The following is a 19,408-nucleotide window of genomic DNA, read 5'->3' as shown; positions in this document are numbered from 1 at the left end:
TACAAGGAGAGCTATTATGAGAGCCAGTATTCAGGTAGGAGTCAGGTAGCAGAGTAGAACAGACAGATGAGAAATGTTGATTGAAAGCTTGAGCAATAGACAATGAGTCATGCAATATATTATTGGAGACTCTTATTTTATTAATAGGTTGTTTATCAGAGGTATTCATAATAGTTTTGATTTTATTCCAAAATTGTTTAGGGTTCTTAAAATCATTAGTGAGGGAATCCTTATAATAATTAGATTTTGCATTACGAGTTTTTGTCTTGCTTACATTTCTCAACTGCCTGTATACCTCCCAATCAGCATTATCCTTAGTCAGACGGAATCTAGACCAAGCTTTGTCCCTCTGCTTGAAAAGACTAATAAGTTCTGAGCTGATCCAAGGGAGATGTTTACCTTTGACTTTAACAGATTTCCAAGGAGCATGTTTGTCCACAACAGCCATGAACTCGGTGTAAAAAAAATCCCAAGAATCTTGTACATTAGGTATTAACTGGAATCTTTCCCAATTAATACCAATCAAGTCATTTATAAACAGATCGGAATTCAATTTTTTGTATTGTCTAATTTTGATAAATTTTGGAGGTAATTTAGGCAATTTAATTTTCCAAACACAGTAAATGATAGAGTGATCACTAAAACAATCAGACATAACACCAGAAATTAAAATTCGGTTTGGATGTGAAACAAGTATCCAGTCAAGCAAGGAATGGGTTCTAGGGGTGATACGAGTAGGCTCATTAATAATTTGAGTAATATTTAGACTGCTGAGTAAGTTTTTTTCTTTGTCAGATGACTTATCCAACCAGTTTTTATTAAAATCACCCAGTAAAATAATTTCATTTCTAGATGAAATTGAGTTGATGGTGGAAATAAAGCAGTTGAAGGACTCTGCAGGTGAGGAGGGTGGTCTATAGATGCTACCAATAGTTATACATTTATTTGCATTAAAAATGACCTTAACAAAAATGCTTTCAAAGTGTAGAGGCTCAACTGTGGGTATACTTAACTCAGATACCAGATCAGAAGAAATATATATGGCCACTCCTCCTCCCCTGGTACTCCTATCAGATCTATAAAGAACATAGTTTGTCAGATTTATTTCATTATCAGTGATGCTATTATTGAGCCATGTTTCCGAAAGTGTAATAATATTCGGCTTGTGTAGGACTACCCAAGCACGAAGTAAGTCGATTTTAGGCACAAGACTCCTTATATTCACATGAATAATTTTTAATCCTTTAACATCATCCATTCCGATATCTAAACCAACAAATGGTACAGATCCTGATCAAACAAAGATTCAGAAATAGTTGGATCCAGAATAGAAAGAGGTTGTACAGATTGCAAAGTTCATTAAATACAGCAAACACACAAGACACATAAACACGAAAAACACAAAAAAACAAAACAAAAAAAAAACACACACACAAGAATGACCCAGCAACCCAGGACAGCACATCCCAGAGCATATCCATGAGTAAACAGAGCCACGCAGGCAAAGGTCAGAAGACAATTCATTAAACTCAAAACAAAGTCTGCATTAAAGAAAAAATAGTAGTGATAAGCTGTAGCTCAATAATAATATAATCACTCGCAGCATTAAACACTACCAGCTCAGTCCAGTTGGTGGCGGTAATGCACCTCCAAGTTGGTTGCCAACCGCCACAAAACACCAAAGAAGAAGAAGAACACCACCAGCTAGGGGCAGCAGTGAGTAATTACGAATACAATTGGCAGCCTCTGACGTGACGAAGAAGAAGTGACGTCATCAGTTTTGCGACGGTAGAAAGTAAACACTCGGCTGCAAGTCAACCTGTTGTTTCTCATATCCATCAACAACAATTTGGCCAACATTATAACATAAGAAGAGTAATAATAAACCCATCATGAATTGCCAACAAATAATCACACTTAACGCCATTCATCGAAGAAAGTATATCGAGAGCAGAAAGTCACAAAATTAGAGAGCCAGTTTGATGGAGGTTATCATGCTAACGTTAGCCCCAGCAATCACATCAAGAAGGATCAAAGTCCCGGAGAAGACGAGGGAGACATGAAGGTAGCTTCAGCGAGCTTGTGGGAGGTGAAACTCTGCTGCTTGCCAGCAACAATCACACACAGCGTACAAGGATAACGGAGAAAATACTTCAGTTTAAGTTCACGAAGCTTGCGTTTCACGGGATCATAGCACCGGCGCCTCCTCGTCAGTTCGACACTGAAATCTGGATAAATGGAGATGCGGGATCCGTTGAATTCCAGCTGCTTTTTCTCCCTGGCAAAGCGAAGAATTTTCACCTTGTCCTGGAAGTTAAGGAGCGTGATCATGATAGACCTGGGGTTGGTTCTGTCGATTTGACGGACTGTGGGGGAGCGATGTGCCCTCTCAATGATCGGCGGGGTGTGGAAGTTTTCTTGGCCCAGTAGCTGAGGGATCAGCCGGGACATGAATCCAGCAATATCATCGCCTTCCACGGACTCACGGATCCCAACGAAGCGGAGATTAGAGCGTCGGCTTCGATTTTCCAGATCATCAACTTTGTCCATCAGGTAGGAGTTGTCCTTCTCAAGCTGTTGCATCTTAACGGTCATCTCTTGTACATTATCCTCGTTAGCGCCAACTCGTTGCTCCAACAAATTAACTTGTTCTCCCAAAGTAGCCAAGGAGATCTCAATGGTGCTGAGACTACGTTGCATCGGATCCACTTTTGAGTCAAAATGAGACACCATGTCTGTCTTTGTTTGTTGAATGGCGTTCCACAAAGTTTGAAGCGAAATTTCAGCCCCATCCATTTTGAGAGATGATAACAAAGATCAGATACACAATGCTCGTCTTATCAAGAGTCAATTCACATCAAAAATATGTGGTCCAGATGAATAGGAGAGCTTAAAGAGCTACATTAACAGAGACAAGCAGACTTAGCTTGAGATACGTCCACTCACGCTGCGGCCATCTTTGCTTCGTCTGTGTCCCTGAAGTTGTGGGGGGCATGGTGACACAGGGGGCCCATGTTGTCCTGTGGCGCCTCTCCGTGGTCTTCCTCCTCTCCTTCGTCACTTCTTTCTACTTCGGCACGCTCACCTGGTACGTCTTCCTGGTGTACAATGAGGAGCGGACATTTTGGCACAAGATCACCATATGCCCCTTCCTCATCATCCCCATGGTGCTGTCGCTGGCTCTGTACTCTGCGGTGGTGCAGGTGTCCTGGGCCTTCAGTGAGTGGTGGCAGGAGGTGCGGGACCTGGAGAAGGGCTTCTGCAGCTGGAGGACAGCATAGTGGAGCTGCTTGACTCGGACACCATGTCTGGCACCCTGCAGAGCAAGGTGCCCAGTGAACTCGCTCAGACGTCGTCAGTGTAAACCAGGGGTGACGCCGAGGTCCGCGGCACATATGGAGCTCCATGCGAAGTCAAAGTAGCATTGTAAATGCGTTTGACCTCCGCATTGACCTCAGTCACAAATCACAGTCACTGTAGTAGAAGCTATATTTAATTGTTTAAAGAATGTACAAAAAGTAGTTTGTTCATTGAATGAGGAAGAATGGTAGCCTGGGTAAACCCAGCCCCCACGTGACCTGCTCTCAGAGTTCCCAGTCACTACGTAGTGACTGCGAACAGGTCTGAGAGCAGGTCACGTGGCCACGTGACCTGCTCTCAGAGTTCCCAGTCACTACGTAGTGACTGCGAACAGGTCTGAGAGCAGGTCACGTGGGGGCTGGGTTTACCCAGGCTAGAAGAATGGGTGTACCTAGAAATTGGCGATTAATTGTATAACATGCAGAAGTATAAATGGTTTGTGTGACATACTAAGGAAATGCAAGCTAAAATGTGGAAAAAGCTTTGAACATAACCAGAAATAAATATGATTCTTAGTGAGCAGGTTCTGAGAAATCTCACTTTGACATTAAACTGTTAAACATCTTCAAAAACGATTAAAGATAACAGTGTTAAACCCTGCAATCCTACGTTAAGGGTTAGTCACTACCCCACTAATATGACTGTTACTGAAGACGAGCAACAGCAAAAGGAACTGCTGTTACAAACAAAATAATTCAGCATTTTTCAGTCAAATGTTTTTCTTAAAACTTGAATGAGAAAGGACATTCATCCCTGGTGGTCTTATCTGGGTCAGCTGTGGCTCGCTGAGGACTGTTGGAGCCAAAGGAAAAGTGAAACTCTTCACCCTGCTCTGTTTGGTCAAACAGGAACCCCGGGCCTGCAGAAACATATTCACAGCTCCAAGTGGGTAACATATACACAACACTGCATTCAATTATATTTCAAGACATTTGATATTTACCACTTGAGGATTTGGATTCAGACGTTTTCTGAAAAGAGGGATGAACACAGTTTAGTATATTTTTGTACTGTTGTTATTCATATACAGTATGAAGTAAGGGTCACAGTGAAAATGTGGTACCTTGTCACTGAAGTAGGAGCTGGTGAATCCGAAAGGTGAGTCCTGCAAGGAAACGCATACATTAGTCCAACACAACGAATCAGTGATGACTGTCGATGCCATTTGTTTCTTCAGCCCTCACCTCCTGTGCAGAGCCCATGTCAAATCCAAATCCAGAGAAACTTGGTGAGCTGCCTTTGTCGGAGGTCATGGAGAACTGGAAAGCTTTGCCATCAGAGGTTCCTTCACATGAGGATTTGCTGGGGCTGCAGCTGAACAGAATACCAGCAAACATGTTCTTGTTATTGACTATCATGACAGTGGTTCAGTGATCTCTTTGTACAGCATATTGAAAGCTGTGTTCAACTTCACAAATAAAATCTTACGTGATTGAGAATGTAGGGGTGGAAGACACCACTTTCATTTTTGCCGGGGAGGACTGAGGTTTGGTCCTCAGAGGAGTAAGCTGAGGAAAAGCAGTGACTCCCTTGTCCTCCTCGTCTGTAATGAATGGTGTCTGCTCCTCCTCCACATCTTCCTTGTCCTCCAGCTCCTCTGCCATTGCGTCCTCTATGCCTGACATGGTGGACTGTTCCTCCTGTTTAGAAAATATATTGAGTGTTTCCACCAGGAAGAATGGAAGCCTCCAGAATAGTGACACTGCTTTCATCGAAACCGTTATTTATAGAATACCATTACAGCACAGTCAGACAACATTTACTGTAACAGGCTGATGCAATCACATATTCAAGTCCCCACCCTATTCTATGGTTTGTGCCTTTGGGAGGGAAGAGATCCAGTTGAAACATAAGAATAGCATGTCAATTATTAAAGTTTAATATGTCACTTATTTAGTGAAGTGACTAGATAGATCACGTTATTTCTTTGCACCCTCAAACCCTCTTCAGGGGAAATTACGCTCACGTGTTAAAAAATCATAAATAAGAAAACCTGTTCCTCTGGTCCACTTTCCTGGTCCTGGTCCGATGGTTGGCTTTGTTCTGGAGGAATAAATGAACTATTTTATGGATGAGGAGTCTGGGAATATTGTAAAACGTCAAAACATCTATAAAGACAAGATAAGCACATTCAGTGAAATATAATGTCAAACTCTCCTACACATACCATATAACTGTTGAGATGACCACAGTTCATGCCTTGCTTCTTCTGGTGCTGGAGGATAGGAAACAGTATCCTGGGCCTTGTTTTTCTCATGAATCTCTTCAGTGTTTGCCTCGACTCCAAATGTTTTATGACCATCCTGCAAAATGTGTATAGGTTTATCAATGTAGGTAGTATAACACAATGCTAGTTCAAATGAAGAGTCTCCTCATGGTTTATAAATGGTATGAGCAATGTTTACACTAGCCAGTAAAACAGTTTGACTTACACCTGCATTTACCAATTTGCTGACTTCCAGCACCTTTCAATTGCATTAATATCATTAAACAATGTACTGAAGATATTATGTACCTTTGTTGGGGTGAGGTGAAGGGAGGAGATGTCTATGGGAGGATTCATGTCCTTCTCTCTCTGATGATCTGACTGTTCCTCTGGTTCGGTTATGGCCGGCTCATCAGAAATACTAAGGGAGTAATGGATACAATCAGAGAAAAATGTAGGTCTGCTGGAGGCTAGGCTTTGTTTGTTCCTCATATCAGTAAGCCTTCTGTGAAGGATACCTGTCTGGTGGTTTCTCAATGGAAGAAGGATTGTCTGTTTCACCTGGTCGGACAGAAATTAAATGAACTGTGTAAATAGCTGCAAACCTTCCAGCCACACAAGAACAAGTTATTTGGAACATATCAAACGTTTATTACCAAATAGAGTGTCCAGCTCTTTCTGTTTAATCATTATTAGGTCCTCACAAGCCTTGATCCTACACTCCATCTCCTGCTTTTCAGCCTGCAGTGTGAGGAGCTTTTCAGCAAGAGGATAAGTGAAGTAGTGATCTTTATGCTCCTGGAACAATTTCCTGTAGCTTGCAAATGCAATCCTCTCTTCATAGACTTCCCTTGTTGGGTTACAAATGACCAGCATGTCAGCTTTAACATCATACACTCAAATGTCTTTGGTGTCCAAATTAAACGTGGCAGCTGAGCTGACTAAACTTACATGTCTTGGTTGTAGCTCTCTTTTCTCCTCTCTAGTTGTGCTTCCACTGTCTTCTCATACTCAAGAAGTCGGTTGTTAGCCGCCTTCATGCTAGATGGATGGCAATGATGAATACAGACTTATCAAGAGTTAGCACATTGCACTCTAGTCTACAGTAGGCTATATATTTTTTAACCTTTTATTTATACAGGGGGAGTCTCACTGAGAGCAATGCTCTCTTTTTCAGGATTGCCCTGTTCACATTCACACACACATTCATACCTGGAAGCTGACCAGTACAACCACAGTCTGATCTGTTGGCCACTGATCAGCAACACTGGAGCGGTTGGGATTAAGGGGATTGCTCAAGGGCACCTCAGTGGTGGTAATGAGAGAGCTCAAGCTCACTTCTCTAACCGTTGGGCCACCACTGCCCATGTTATATGTCATGTTATGTTAAAAAAAAATGCATGCCACTATAGTTTTTGACGATCTACCAGCCAGAAATCCATGTTTCTATCACACTGCCATACCTTTTTGCATTTGCTCTGTGATGTCTCATAGTATTCTGATTGACAGTGATTTCTTCCTCAAGTTTATTTTCATTTCTCTGTGTTGTTTCAATGTAAGACTTCATCTCGGCAATGTCACCTCTGTAAACTGTTGACAAAAATAAACATCAGATCAGACTATAGTTACTAGTCACAATTTGTATGTTATTGGCTGACAGTGCAGGGCAGCTGTGTGTTCTTGGTTAATTGTTAATGCAGCTAACGTTATCTTAGCTAGAAGTATAAGAATAACGTTAATATGGACTGTTACCTTTAATTTGCTGGTTGAGTGCATTCTTCTTTTGGGAAAGTCCCCGAGTTCGAAGAGCTGTAAAGTAATCCCACCAAGAAAAGCAGCGTTATATTAACTAACTAGCTAGTCTTCATAAAAAGTCACGTTAATTCCCTGGATTAGCTCAAATTAACAGCATAGCTAATGTTATTTTAACGTGAATCTTTGGCCAAGCAGCTAATTAGCTACGTTAAACGCCATTAAGCTAAACGACTACACAGCTACAAAAGATTGTAACAAAACAATTAAAACGACAAAGCAAATAAACTCACCTAATTGAAAAAGGAGGTTGTCGAGATTACTGAGTTGGTCGCTCATTTTAGCACGGTCAGGTGTAGGTGTCAGGTTAGCACTGTCAGGAGGGGGCGTGTCAGGTTAGCACTGTCAGGAGGGGGCGTGTCAGGTTAGCACTGTCAGGAGGGGGCGTGTCAGGTTAGCACTACTGTCAGGAGGGGGCGTGTCAGGTTAGCACTGTCAGGAGGGGGCAGGCAGTCAGGTGTGTCTGTCAGGAGGGGGCAGGCAGTCAGGTGTGTCTGTCAGGAGGGGGCAGGCAGTCAGGAGGAGGCAGGCAGTCAGGTGTGTCTGTCAGGAGGGGGCAGGCAGTCAGGTGTGTTTGTCAGGAGGGGGCAGGCAGTCAGGAGGAGGCAGGCAGGCAGGTGTGTCTGTCAGGAGGGGGCAGGCAGTCAGGAGGAGGCAGGCAGTCAGGTGTGTCTGTCAGGAGGGGGCAGGCAGTCAGGAGGGGGCAGGCAGTCAGGTGTGTTTGTCAGGAGGGGGCAGGCAGTCAGGAGGAGGCAGGCAGGCAGGTGTGTCTGTCAGGAGGGGGCAGGCAGTCAGGAGGAGGCAGGCAGTCAGGTGTGTCTGTCAGGAGGGGGCAGGCAGTCAGGAGGAGGCAGGCAGTCAGGTGTGTCTGTCAGGAGGGGGCAGGCAGTCAGGTGTGTCTGTCAGGAGGGGGCAGGCAGTCAGGTGTGTCTGTCAGGAGGGGGCAGGCAGTCAGGTGTGTCTGTCAGGAGGGGGCAGGCAGGCAGTCAGGTGTGTTTGTCAGGAGGGGGCAGGCAGTCAGGAGGAGGCAGGCAGGCAGGTGTGTCTGTCAGGAGGGGCAGGCAGTCAGGAGGAGGCAGGCAGTCAGGTGTGTCTGTCAGGAGGGGGCAGGCAGTCAGGTGTGTTTGTCTGTCAAACTGGTCAAACTTCACGCGCGCGGCTGGTCGTGGTGTCAGGTACGGCTAACATATTCTAGAAGCAGCTCACCTCCTTTGCTTATTATTACAGAAAAACAACAAAGAAAGTCTGATAACGTTAATTGTTATGGAACTTTGATGTTGGGTGGGCAGTGATTTGATTCGACAATCCCTTCCATGTCGCCTGGCTAACCAGTTTAACAACATGAGATTTAAAAGACAAGTTCTCATCAATTAAAATGCCTAAGTATTCATATGATGTAACCATTTCAATTTCAACCCCTTGAAAAGTTGACAGCCTAGGAAGGTGAGATGGAAGCTGCTTGCCATTTGAAAATAGCATGGTCTTTGATGTATCTGCATTTAATACCAGCTTAAGCTGGGCTTTGGGACCGGATTTGAAAGTGTAAAAAGTGAGACAGGTGGGATTTGAACCAGTGAACTACATGCCAGGGAGCTGTTTATCTCACTGAGCTAGAGCCAGGGACTGTGCAGTCTCCTTCATCATCTTATGTCAGCATCTCTGCTGACATCTTATCATGAACATTTCTGAAGCCAGAATCTGATGCAGCAATTGAACCAACAACCTTCTGCACCTGCATGTTTATCTGGGTAAGCTGCTACATCATACTTACTCTGGCATAGAGCTGGGCAATATTATGGCCGAAAAATCATATCTCTCTCTCTCGTAAAAAAAAACCTCTCGTAACGGGACAAGCCCGTCTTTTATTGTCACACGAACACAACAACACACTCATGCTGACGGTGGCCGGTGAAAAGTGTCCTCTGCATTTAACCCATCCAGGCATGTCCTTTCCTCCGAGGGGCAGGCCAGGAGCAGTGGTCGCTTTCTCGTACAGCGCCCGGGGACCAACTTCGGGTGTTGTCGTCACTGGTCGGATGACGATGACGATCTGATCTGATCTTCTGCATGTTTTTAGTGGGGGGGGGGGGGTTATATACGGAGGAACCCCCTGGGGGAGCAGGGGGAGAACGTGCAAACTCCACACAGACAGAAAGGCCCTTACGACGAGATACCCCACCTGGGCAGTAGGCACTGAAGATATGGGGGGAACACAACCACAGCGCCCACAGTGTCCCAGGCGAGAATCGAACTCAGGACCTTCTGACTGTGAGGCGACAGCTCTACCACTGAGCCACCGTGCCCCATTACTGACTCTCTGTATTTTTAGGCTGAACAAGTGATACACAATATGTATCTGTATTTTCTACAAATGTGCGAAATGTTCAGTTGTAAGTCAAAGCCACTTGTGAACTGTATGGCTGGGCAATATGGACAAAATCAAATATCACAATATTTTTGACCAAATGCCTCGATATTGATATTGTGACAATATTGTAGGCATGACTATTGGTGCTTTCACAAAATATTTACACAATGAGATGTTTGATAAATAATCATCAGTAATGTGGATATAATGACTAAGTGGGTAAAGGCAAATAATACAACAGCTCCACAGTCTGGTAAGTTCAGAAAATGACATCACTTTACTGTAAGACAGCCTTTAAAACCAGGAAAAGACAAAGCTATTACCATATCCAACATCTAAGAACATAATATCTAGTCTCATATCACCATTATCCAACATATCAAACAGCACTTTCAATGAACCAGGTCTAGTTAAAAAATAAGTTCAAGGCCTTTCCCCCCTCAAATTCAAACTTTCGAGGATTTGTTTTCCACCTTTGCTTTAGTAAAATTTAAATGTTTCCACCTCAAGCAAGAAGAATTAATGCATCCACAACAGGCTAGTTGTGAATATAATTAGGATGGAATATGTTAATATCATTTCAGAGAGAAATTAAATAAATCCAGCAACACTTGGAGGACACTGGATAGATTGTCAGACTGACAATCTATCCAGTGTCCTCCAGTGTCCTCCAGTGTTTTCTAACTAGAACTAAGAAGTTTGATCATATAACTCCGGTCTTAATCTCCCTCCACTGGCTCCCAATTCAGGCCAGATCAGACTTTAAGGTGCTTCTGTTAACCTATAAATCTTTGCATGGGCTCGCACCTCCGTACTTATCTGAGCTAATTATTCCCTATGTTCCCACGCGTACTCTCCGCTCACAGGACGGTAATTATCTTACCGTCCCTAAAATTAAGAAAAAATCAGCAGGTAGCAGAGCATTTTCTTACCGTGCTCCACATCTCTGGAACCAGCTTCCTCTGTCAGTTAGGGAAGCTGGCTCCATTGAAATCTTCAAAACTAGACTCAAAACCCATTTATTCTCCCAATCATTTGGTTGTGCTTGATAGTTGTGTTTGATGATGTCATTCTCCAGAAATATTTATTAGCTCTTGAGTACATACAATCCTGAATTGCTGAGCGGGCTGTCTCAAGCCAGCAATATCATTATAAACTTATACTTGACCTAATTTAATAATATGGCATCAGTCGACCCAGTAGCTTAGATACAAAATCTAATAGCTGGTGAATAAACCTAGTCCTGAATTGCTGAGCGGGCAATCACAAGCCAGCAGTATCAGTATAAACTTAGACTTGACCTAATTTAGTTTTGTTTGTTGTAGGTCATGATTAACGGTCCGCATCAACAGGGCTGAATCATTGACAGTGGTGTTAGGTGGTACTTAGACCTGAATTAGCAGTATAGTATTAGTCATCCTAAAAAATAAAAAAATAAAATATTTTTCCTAATAAATTTTGTTGTAGGTCATGATTTACGGTCCGCATCAACAGGGCTGAATCATTGACAGTGGTGTTAGGTGGTACTTAGACCTGAATTAGCAGTATAGTATTAGTCATCCTAAAAAAAATAAAAAAATAAATAAAAAAAAAATCCTAATAAATTTTGTTGTAGGTCATGATTTACGGTCCGCATCAACAGGGCTGAATCATTGACAGTGGTGTTAGGTGGTACTTAGACCTGAATTAGCAGTATAGTATTAGTCATCCTAAAAAATAAAAATAAAAATCCTAATAAATTTTGTTTTGACCTAATTTTATTGTTGTCTATAGAGTTAGTTCCACCTCTGCGCAGATTCCCCCGCTCTCTTCTCTCTCTCCCCCTCAGGTGTCCTTCACTGGCCTGACGTACACCCCCGCCGCTGCAGCCCTAGGTCCGGCCGTCATCGCCCTAGCCACCTGCCGCTACTCCTTCTACTGTCTGACACCCCGGGCTCTTCACCACCACCGACCCCTATCCTCATCATCCTGGTCACCTGCCTGCCTAAGGGAAGGGGGGGGCGCCCCCCCAGCCCCCCCCCCCGCCGCCTCATCATCACCTCCAACTCCTATCCTCCCCTCCTCTTAATCATCACCTCCGACTCCTATCCTCCCCTCCCCTCCTCTTAATCCATGTCACCAACGCGGACTCATGGATTCCTCAGATCATCCTCATGGAACTCCCAATCTTGTTACCCTTTTTGTCACCTAGTTAATTAACTAGTATTCTCTAAACCTACGAACACTTAAAGACTGCATTTTCTATTTCTTTTTGGACTCTACTTTTTAGATTTTCAACTCCCTTCCCTGATCTTAGGATAATTTAAAAATTACATTTTTATATCCCTTCTGTTGGACTCTTTTTACATTTTCAATTTTCTGTTCTCTTGTACATTTTATTTCCATATTAAACCATTCACAGAGTTTCATTATCGGAAACTCTGTGCATGGTTTAGCCCGGCATCTCTCGGCCTGTCTCGGAGGGGAGTCCCCAGACGGGGGTCCGCTGCTGTGGCCTGGTGGGTGGGCCCGTCCCCCGCGTGGCCTGCTCTCACGCTCTCAGTCACTATGCTGGTGGCTGGGGGCTGGGGGGGCGGGTCGCGTGGGGGCTGGGTCCGCCTGGGCCGCAGCAATTGGCCCCTAGCACAACGACCTCACAAGGTTCCTCCTCAGCCAAGTCACTGGGGCAATCCATGCGGCGATCCATATGGTGGAAAGGTTTTCTTGCGTTCACTGGGGGTGAGGGGGTGCCGCTGTGTCCCGGCCTGGCCTTCCCTCCCACGCCATATGTGGGCGGGGGCCGGGTCGGGGGGCATCGGTGCTCTTCATCACTGGTCGAGGGCTGCCGGTTGGTTTAGAACAGCTTAGGTAGGCGATAGATTAGCTACAGCCTAAGGCTGACCTGTTAGTGTTCAGGCTAAAATCAGACTAGAGCAGGGTAGGATAGGCCAGATTAGGCTGTAGATTAGCTAGATACTATGTCCCAGTTAGCTCTGGTTAATGCTTAGAGTAGTCAGTTGTCTGATCTTCTCCCCCCCCCCTCTCTTTCCCCCTTTCCCCGCTTCTTCCCTTCTTCCCCCTTCTTGTTCTCCTCTCTTTCCATGCTCTTTCCTCCCCCACATCCCACCGCCCCCCCCTCCCTTCTCCTGCTCTCTCCTCATTCTCCCCCCCTCTGCTCCTTCCTCTTCCTCCTCTTCTCCCCTATTTTCCTGAATCCCTGCCACTTCCTGCTCTCCCTTCTCTCACATTCCCCCTGCTCTCCTTCCCCTGCACCCTCCCACCCCTCCTTCTCTGCCTCTCTGTCCTCCCCCCTCTCTCACATTCCCCCTGCTCTCCTCCCCCTGCACCCTCCCACCTCTCCTTCTCTGTCCTCTCCTCCTCCACATTTCCCATTTTCCCCCCACCCTCGCCCTAATCCGGGCCCGTATCCTACTCCCTCCCTCCACCCTAGACCCTACCTCTACTCTCTGTCCTCCCCCCTCTCTCACATTCCCCCTGCTCTTCTTCCCCTGCTCTCCTTCCCCTGCACCTCTACTCTCTGTCCTCCCCCCTCTCTCACATTCCCCCTGCTCTCCTTCCCCTGCACCCTCCCACCTCTCCTTCTCTGTTCTTTCCTCCTCCACATTTCCCATTTTCTCCCCACCCTCGCCCTAATCCGGGCCCGTATCCTACTCCCTCCCTCCACCCTAGACCCTACCTCTACTCTACCTCCCCTGTACCCTCACATTCCCACTGCTCTCCTTCCCCTGCGCCCCCCCACCTCTCCTTCTCTGTTCTCTCCTCCTCTCTGCCCTCTCCTCCCTCTCACATTCCCCCTGCTCTCCCTCCCCTGCACCCTCTCCTTCTCTGTTCTCTCCTCCTCCACATTTCCCATTTCTCCCCACCCTCGCCCTAATCCGGGCCCGTATCCTACTCCCTCCCCTCCCTCAACCCTAGACCCTATCCCTACCCTGGTTCTCCCTCCCCTGCATCCTCATCTCTCCTCCCCTGTTCTCTCCTCCTCCACATTTCCTATTTTCTCCCCACCTCCCCCCTCTCCTCCCTCCCTCCCTCCACCCTAGACCCTACCTCTACTCTACCTCCCCTGTACCCTTCCACCTCTCCTTCTCTGTTCTCTCCTCCTCTCTGTCCTCTCCCCTCTCTCACATTCCCACTGCTCTCCTTCCCCTGCGCCCTCCCACCTCCCCACATTTCCTTTTTTCTCCCCACCTCCCCCCTCTCCTCCCTCTCCCTCCCTCCTCCACTCTCCTGTTTTCTTCAAATGTTCAAATGTTATCTTTATTCTGTATATTCTTGTTATTGTGTGTTAGCTAGAATCAGCTAGACATACTTTCTGTGAAGCCCTCTGAGACATGCTTGTGAATTAGGGCTATATAAATAAACTTGACTTGACTTGTCCTCCAAGTGTTGCTGGGTTTATTTAATTTCTTTCAAAATATGTAGCTAAGATAAATATGAAAATGTCAAAAAAATGTAATGGCTTTAAAACAAAGAAATTTCAAGTACAAACTTAATATTTACACAGATCTAACCCCCCTAACTGACCTTGCATGTCACAGGTGGAGGTTGTGCAGTGACACACGGATGCCTACTCCATGTACTCAAATCCCTCGAAAGTCAAAAGGGATCGAGCCTCGATTTCGTCGTCTTCCATTTCGCCTTCATAAAGCACGGTGCTGATCAAAAGTCGAGTTTGAAAAACGTGCCATTTTGCAATTGTTTTATGGAGACATGATTGTTTTGTTTTGACACACGGGCAGTGCCAGGACTTCTTTTTCGAATCATATGCTGCGATGATCCTGCCCAGTCTGCTGTTTCCTGAGACCTTTGGCTCATATATTGAAAAGGATTTTTTGGAAGGAGGTCCCCCAACGGTCACCTCAACAGAGAGCGGAACACCTGCATCAGCAGCTGCTTTTTGGTGCTTTAAGCAGCTCTGCTTCCTTGCGTCCCCAAATATGTTGGAAGCAACCATTTCTGACAGCACATTCTCCTGCAAAGCCATGGGTGTGGTGTCCGCGCGGGGGCAGAACACCACTGATTTGACATGCATGCACTCATAAGGAAGTCCACTCTCCGCCGCAAATCCTGCTATTTTGCTGCATTCGTCCACCTCACAGATGATGCTGTGGCTTGCTGCACCCCATGTCTTTTTCTGAACATGTATAGGAGAGCATGGCTTGAAGAAGGATTTATCAACAGCAAAGATGCCATTTTTGGCATCAATGCACTGGCATGATAGGCGCCGTTTTGCTGAATTATCAGTGACTTTTTGCATGTGTTTTCTGTTCATATGAACCAGCAGGTTTTTTTTATTCACTTGAACGCCGCACTGTGTGCAAGTCACCCTGACTGGCGGGCGGAATGGATGCACACGTTTTGCTGAATTATCAGTGACTTTTTGCATGTGCTTTCTGTTCATATGAACCAGCAGGTTCTTTTTATTCACTTGAACGCCGCACTGTGTGCAAGCCACCCTGACTTGCTGGCAGATACGTTTTTCTGCTGCCGACGGTGCTGCTGGGGGTAGAGGTGCTCCTCCTGAGGATGGAGGTGGTACTGCTGCTGCTGTGGGTGGAGGTGCTCTTCCTGGGGGTGGAGATGCTCCTCCTGAGGATGGAGGTGATGCTGCTGCTGCTGGGGGTGGAGATACTCCTCCTGGGGATGGAGGTGGTGCTGCTGCTGGGGGTGGAGGTGGAGATACTCCTCCTGGGGATGGAGGTGGTGCTGCTGCTGGAGGTGCTCTCCCTGGGGGTGCATATACTCCTCCTGGGGATGGAGGTGGTGCTGCTGTTGCTGCTGGGGGTGGAGGTGCTCTTCCTGGGGGTGGAGATGCTCCTCCTGGGGATGGAGGTGGTGCTGCTGTTGCTGGTTGGGGTGGAGATGTTCCTCCTGGGGATGGAGGTGGTGGTGCTGTTGCTGGGGCTGTGGGGTGGGACCCCCCAGTTGATGTATTTTGACAAATTGCTAAATGATGAATCAGACCACCTTTGTTGATTATTGTTGACGTGCAGTAGCAGCAGTGAAAATGTGGTGCTTGTCTGCAGCCCAGACCGCACTTGATGATGACAAAATCTAAAATATAGAAAGAACAAGTTTGACAAATTTTCTTGTTTACAATCATGTTTATACAGTGCAATGCAGCAGCCCCATAGACGTTTTGGGGTGAAGTGCCTTGCTCAAGAGCACAACAACATTAAGATCCACCTGAGCCTTTTACCAGACACCCACCAATCACAAGGGCCAGTGTGGGTGAAGGTTTTGTTCTGTCCACGCAGTAATGATACACCTTCTCCTAATCAAAGCCCTGATCAATAAACTATTAGCTGATCAGTCACATCAGGTGTGTTACTACTCGGCTGGAACAGATGCCCGCACCCCACACCAGCCCTCGCAGGGGCATTGCCTATCCTGATCTAAAGATTATTTATATAGTCTTCCTTGTTTATCAATTTAACACTGATCAAAACTAACTGACATAAAACAAGACAAGAGAGAACAAGAAAAAAAGAGTTCTTCAGATAATTAGCCTCCAACTGTGGTTCTAGGGAATATTAATCATTCGTTGAGCAATCCACATATTGATATTGTCAAATTACATATAGTGATTGAAAGTTTGTGAACCCCTTTGGAAGTCTGTTTTACATATTTTAGACATAATTAATAACAATATCTTCATTTATGCTACATTTGATCTGATAAATCATGACACGATTAACCGAAAACACAAATAGTTTGAATATATGTGGATTATATACTTAAAACTGTTCATTAAATATCCTTGTGTGCAGAAATATGTGAACCTTTGGGAGTCATACTTCCTAAAGGTTTCCCGATATGAGGAAATCAGTGAATTGTATGTTATTACTTTCCATTTCTATGGAGGGATGACAGGATTCATAAACTTTCAAAAATAATTGTGACACACACACTAATTGAACCGAATAAAGAAACAAACACACACACACACACACACACACACACACACACACACACACACACACACACACACACCTTTGTGTTGAACTGCAATGCGAACATGATTTCCAACATGATTTTGTATCTCATGTAGATGGTTAAAGGCTCTTTTACAGTAGGCACAGTGGTAATTTTGGGAGACTCTGCATCTCTGAATAGAGAGAAGGGGATCCTGTCCTTGCTTCAGTATTGTCTGATGCATCTGTGCAGGAAAACACACATAAACAAAGCAATTATTGATTCTGGGATGAAAAACGATTAAAAAATATTCTGCAAATAAAAAAATCGCGATACTTAAGTGAATCCATTTTTTGCCAACCCCTAGCATTTAATGAGCTACGAAAGGTCGTTATCAATAGTATGCATTGGTTATAATAGCCAATGACCTTAGCTGAGACAAAACTTTATATGCTTTGCCAAACAAATTATCGATATTCAGGTTTATTGTTTCATTTATCTAACGCATGATGCATTAATGCACGATAAACATTTCAGTGTGTGCAACTGTTAAGACATGTCTTGACGGAGGATCTATAGCAGACATGGCCAAAATGTGGCCCCTGGACCATCTCAATCCAGCCCCCAACATCCTCAAACGAAAACAAAACAACCCCCAAAAAGTCAATAAAAGAGCATTGTGTTAATAAATCTCATCCGCTACAGCCATTTGATTTGTATCACTATGATATCAGGAGATTAACAGGAGATACCAAGTGTTGGCAGTTATGAGTCCAATGTGTGGCCTTTCAGTTACTTTATGTATGTCAACCCTCTGGAAAAAAAATGTTGCCCACCCCTGATCTATAGTGTTGAGGTCTAGGTGTAGGTGGAGTTAGGAAGCAGGGAGAGACGGACGTACACGGAGGGATGGGTGGTGGAGAGATGGAGGTACTTCCACTGGGGGTAGGTGTGGACGTGGTGCTGCTATCCCCAGCAGGAGCACTACCACCTGGGTTGGTGGAGGTGGACCGGTGCACTGAGCTGGTGGTGGTGGTGCTGGGGCTGGAGGGCGTCCGGATGACATATCTTCTTGACAAAGTGTTAAATGATGAATCAGACCACCCTTGTTGATTATTGTTGACGTGCAGTAGCAGCAGTGAAAATGTGGAGTTTTTCTGCAGTCTAGACCACACTTGATGATGACAAAATCTAAAATGTAGAAAGAACAAGTTTGATCAATTATCTTCTTTATAATGTTTTATACTAGGAATTAGCCTAGTTAGGCCTGATATTGCTGTCACATCGTGCTGTGCTCTCCCCTTTGTTGTACTGCTTGAGACATTGTATTTATTTATATATATATATATATATATATATATATATATATATATATATATATATATATATATATATATATATATATATATATATATATATATATATATAATATATATTTACTGTTGTGCTGTTGGTTGTCTGTCCTGTGTGTGCAGTGTGGTGGCACTCAGTTTCCCCCCTGGGGGATTAATAAAGTATTTCATATCGTATCGTATACAGTGCAGTGCTGCGCCCCTGTAGAGGTTTTGGGGTGTGTAGTGCCTTGCTCATAACATTAATAACATATCAATAACATAAAGATCCATGTGGGATTTTTTTTTACCACACACCCACCGATCACTAGGACCAGTGTGGGTAAGGTTTTGTTTTGTCCAAGCAGTAACACACAAATCTACTAATTAAAGCCCTGATCAAAGACTATTAGCTGATCAGTCAAATCAGGTGTTACTAGTCGGGTGTTAATCACCCTTGCAGGGTGATTGCCTACCCCGGTGTAAATCTGCATTCAAGACACCTCGGAACTCGAAAATAATCAGCTCTGACTTGTAAGGAATTCATTTAACGGTTGTCGAGGTCGGAATTACAGGTCAGAAATTCTGGTAGTATTTCAGAGCTCTGGTTTGTCCAAGTTGACATCATCAAACATGGCGGCCATATTAATGGATTATAAAAATGTTTGCTGACCTAATTTGATGTGTAATTATGCAATATGTGTTTATATTTTGCTCTGATCATAGCAATATGTTGAATTTAGCTATTTTACGAATGAAATTAGCAAGCCAGTGTTTGTTAGCTAACGTTAGCTACTGTATCTAGTTAGTAGCAATATTAACTGTGTGTGTGTGTGTGTGTGTGTGTGTGTGTGTGTATATATATGTGTGTGTGTGTGTGTGTGTGTGTGTGTGTGTGTGTGTGTGTGTGTGTGTGTGTGTGTGTGTGTGTGTGTGTGTGTGTGTGTGTGAATGCAATGATGTTGGAAGTCGGTAACTGTTTTCTGTGATCAGATTGCAATCAGTTAGTGCTTGACCAATTGAAAGTACAGGTGTAAACGCCCCCAAGACACATTGAGGACGGATTGTGATCTGATCAGCCAAACCACCCCGAGGTGGTCAGGGACTCATTGTGACCACATTGAACACGAGTGTAAATGCAATGCGTCCTCTCAATCCACATACAACAGCAGTCACCACTGTTTTACTGCTGCTCTACGCTATGGAGCTTGCCTGATGGGATTGCAATCAGATCTCAATGTGGACACGGGAGACACATGGTGTAAATGTAATCAGGTTAATGTGGTCAAGCACTATCCGAAAAAATATTAGGGTTCTGTGCTGTTCTGACTATGCTGAGGCCCACAGCAGAGGGCCTCTCATCGACACTGAACACAGTCAATAATGATCAGCTATCAATCAATAAACAATCAATCA

The 19,408-nt window shown here is 44.7% G+C and overlaps 1 protein-coding gene and 1 long non-coding RNA gene across 2 annotated transcripts; both read right to left on the bottom strand.

The window, feature by feature from the left end:
• Positions 1–3,992: 3,992 nt before the first annotated feature.
• On the bottom strand, positions 3,993–4,463 carry LOC310800720. The gene is made up of 3 exons (XR_014553891.1): positions 4,424–4,463; positions 4,304–4,331; positions 3,993–4,219 (listed from the first exon to the last, which is right to left on the bottom strand). It is a non-coding gene; the product is annotated as an uncharacterized lncRNA (long non-coding RNA).
• Positions 4,464–4,502: 39 nt separating this feature from the next.
• On the bottom strand, positions 4,503–15,485 carry LOC310800438 (uncharacterized protein; the record flags this gene model as incomplete). The annotated part of the gene is made up of 9 exons (XM_083663033.1): positions 4,503–4,674; positions 6,085–6,127; positions 6,223–6,416; positions 6,518–6,607; positions 7,030–7,156; positions 7,319–7,375; positions 7,612–7,691; positions 14,708–14,880; positions 15,222–15,485. The coding sequence occupies 9 exons, from the start codon at positions 15,483–15,485 to the stop codon at positions 4,503–4,505; spliced, it is 1,200 nt and encodes a 399-aa protein (XP_083519159.1).
• Between the last annotated feature and the right edge of the window lie 3,923 nt (positions 15,486–19,408).

Source organism: Poromitra crassiceps, assembly GCF_964638095.1.
Source record: "Poromitra crassiceps genome assembly, chromosome: 30".
Classification (NCBI taxonomy): Eukaryota; Metazoa; Chordata; class Actinopteri; order Beryciformes; family Melamphaidae; genus Poromitra; species Poromitra crassiceps.
This window is presented reverse-complemented; position numbering and strand designations above follow the sequence as displayed.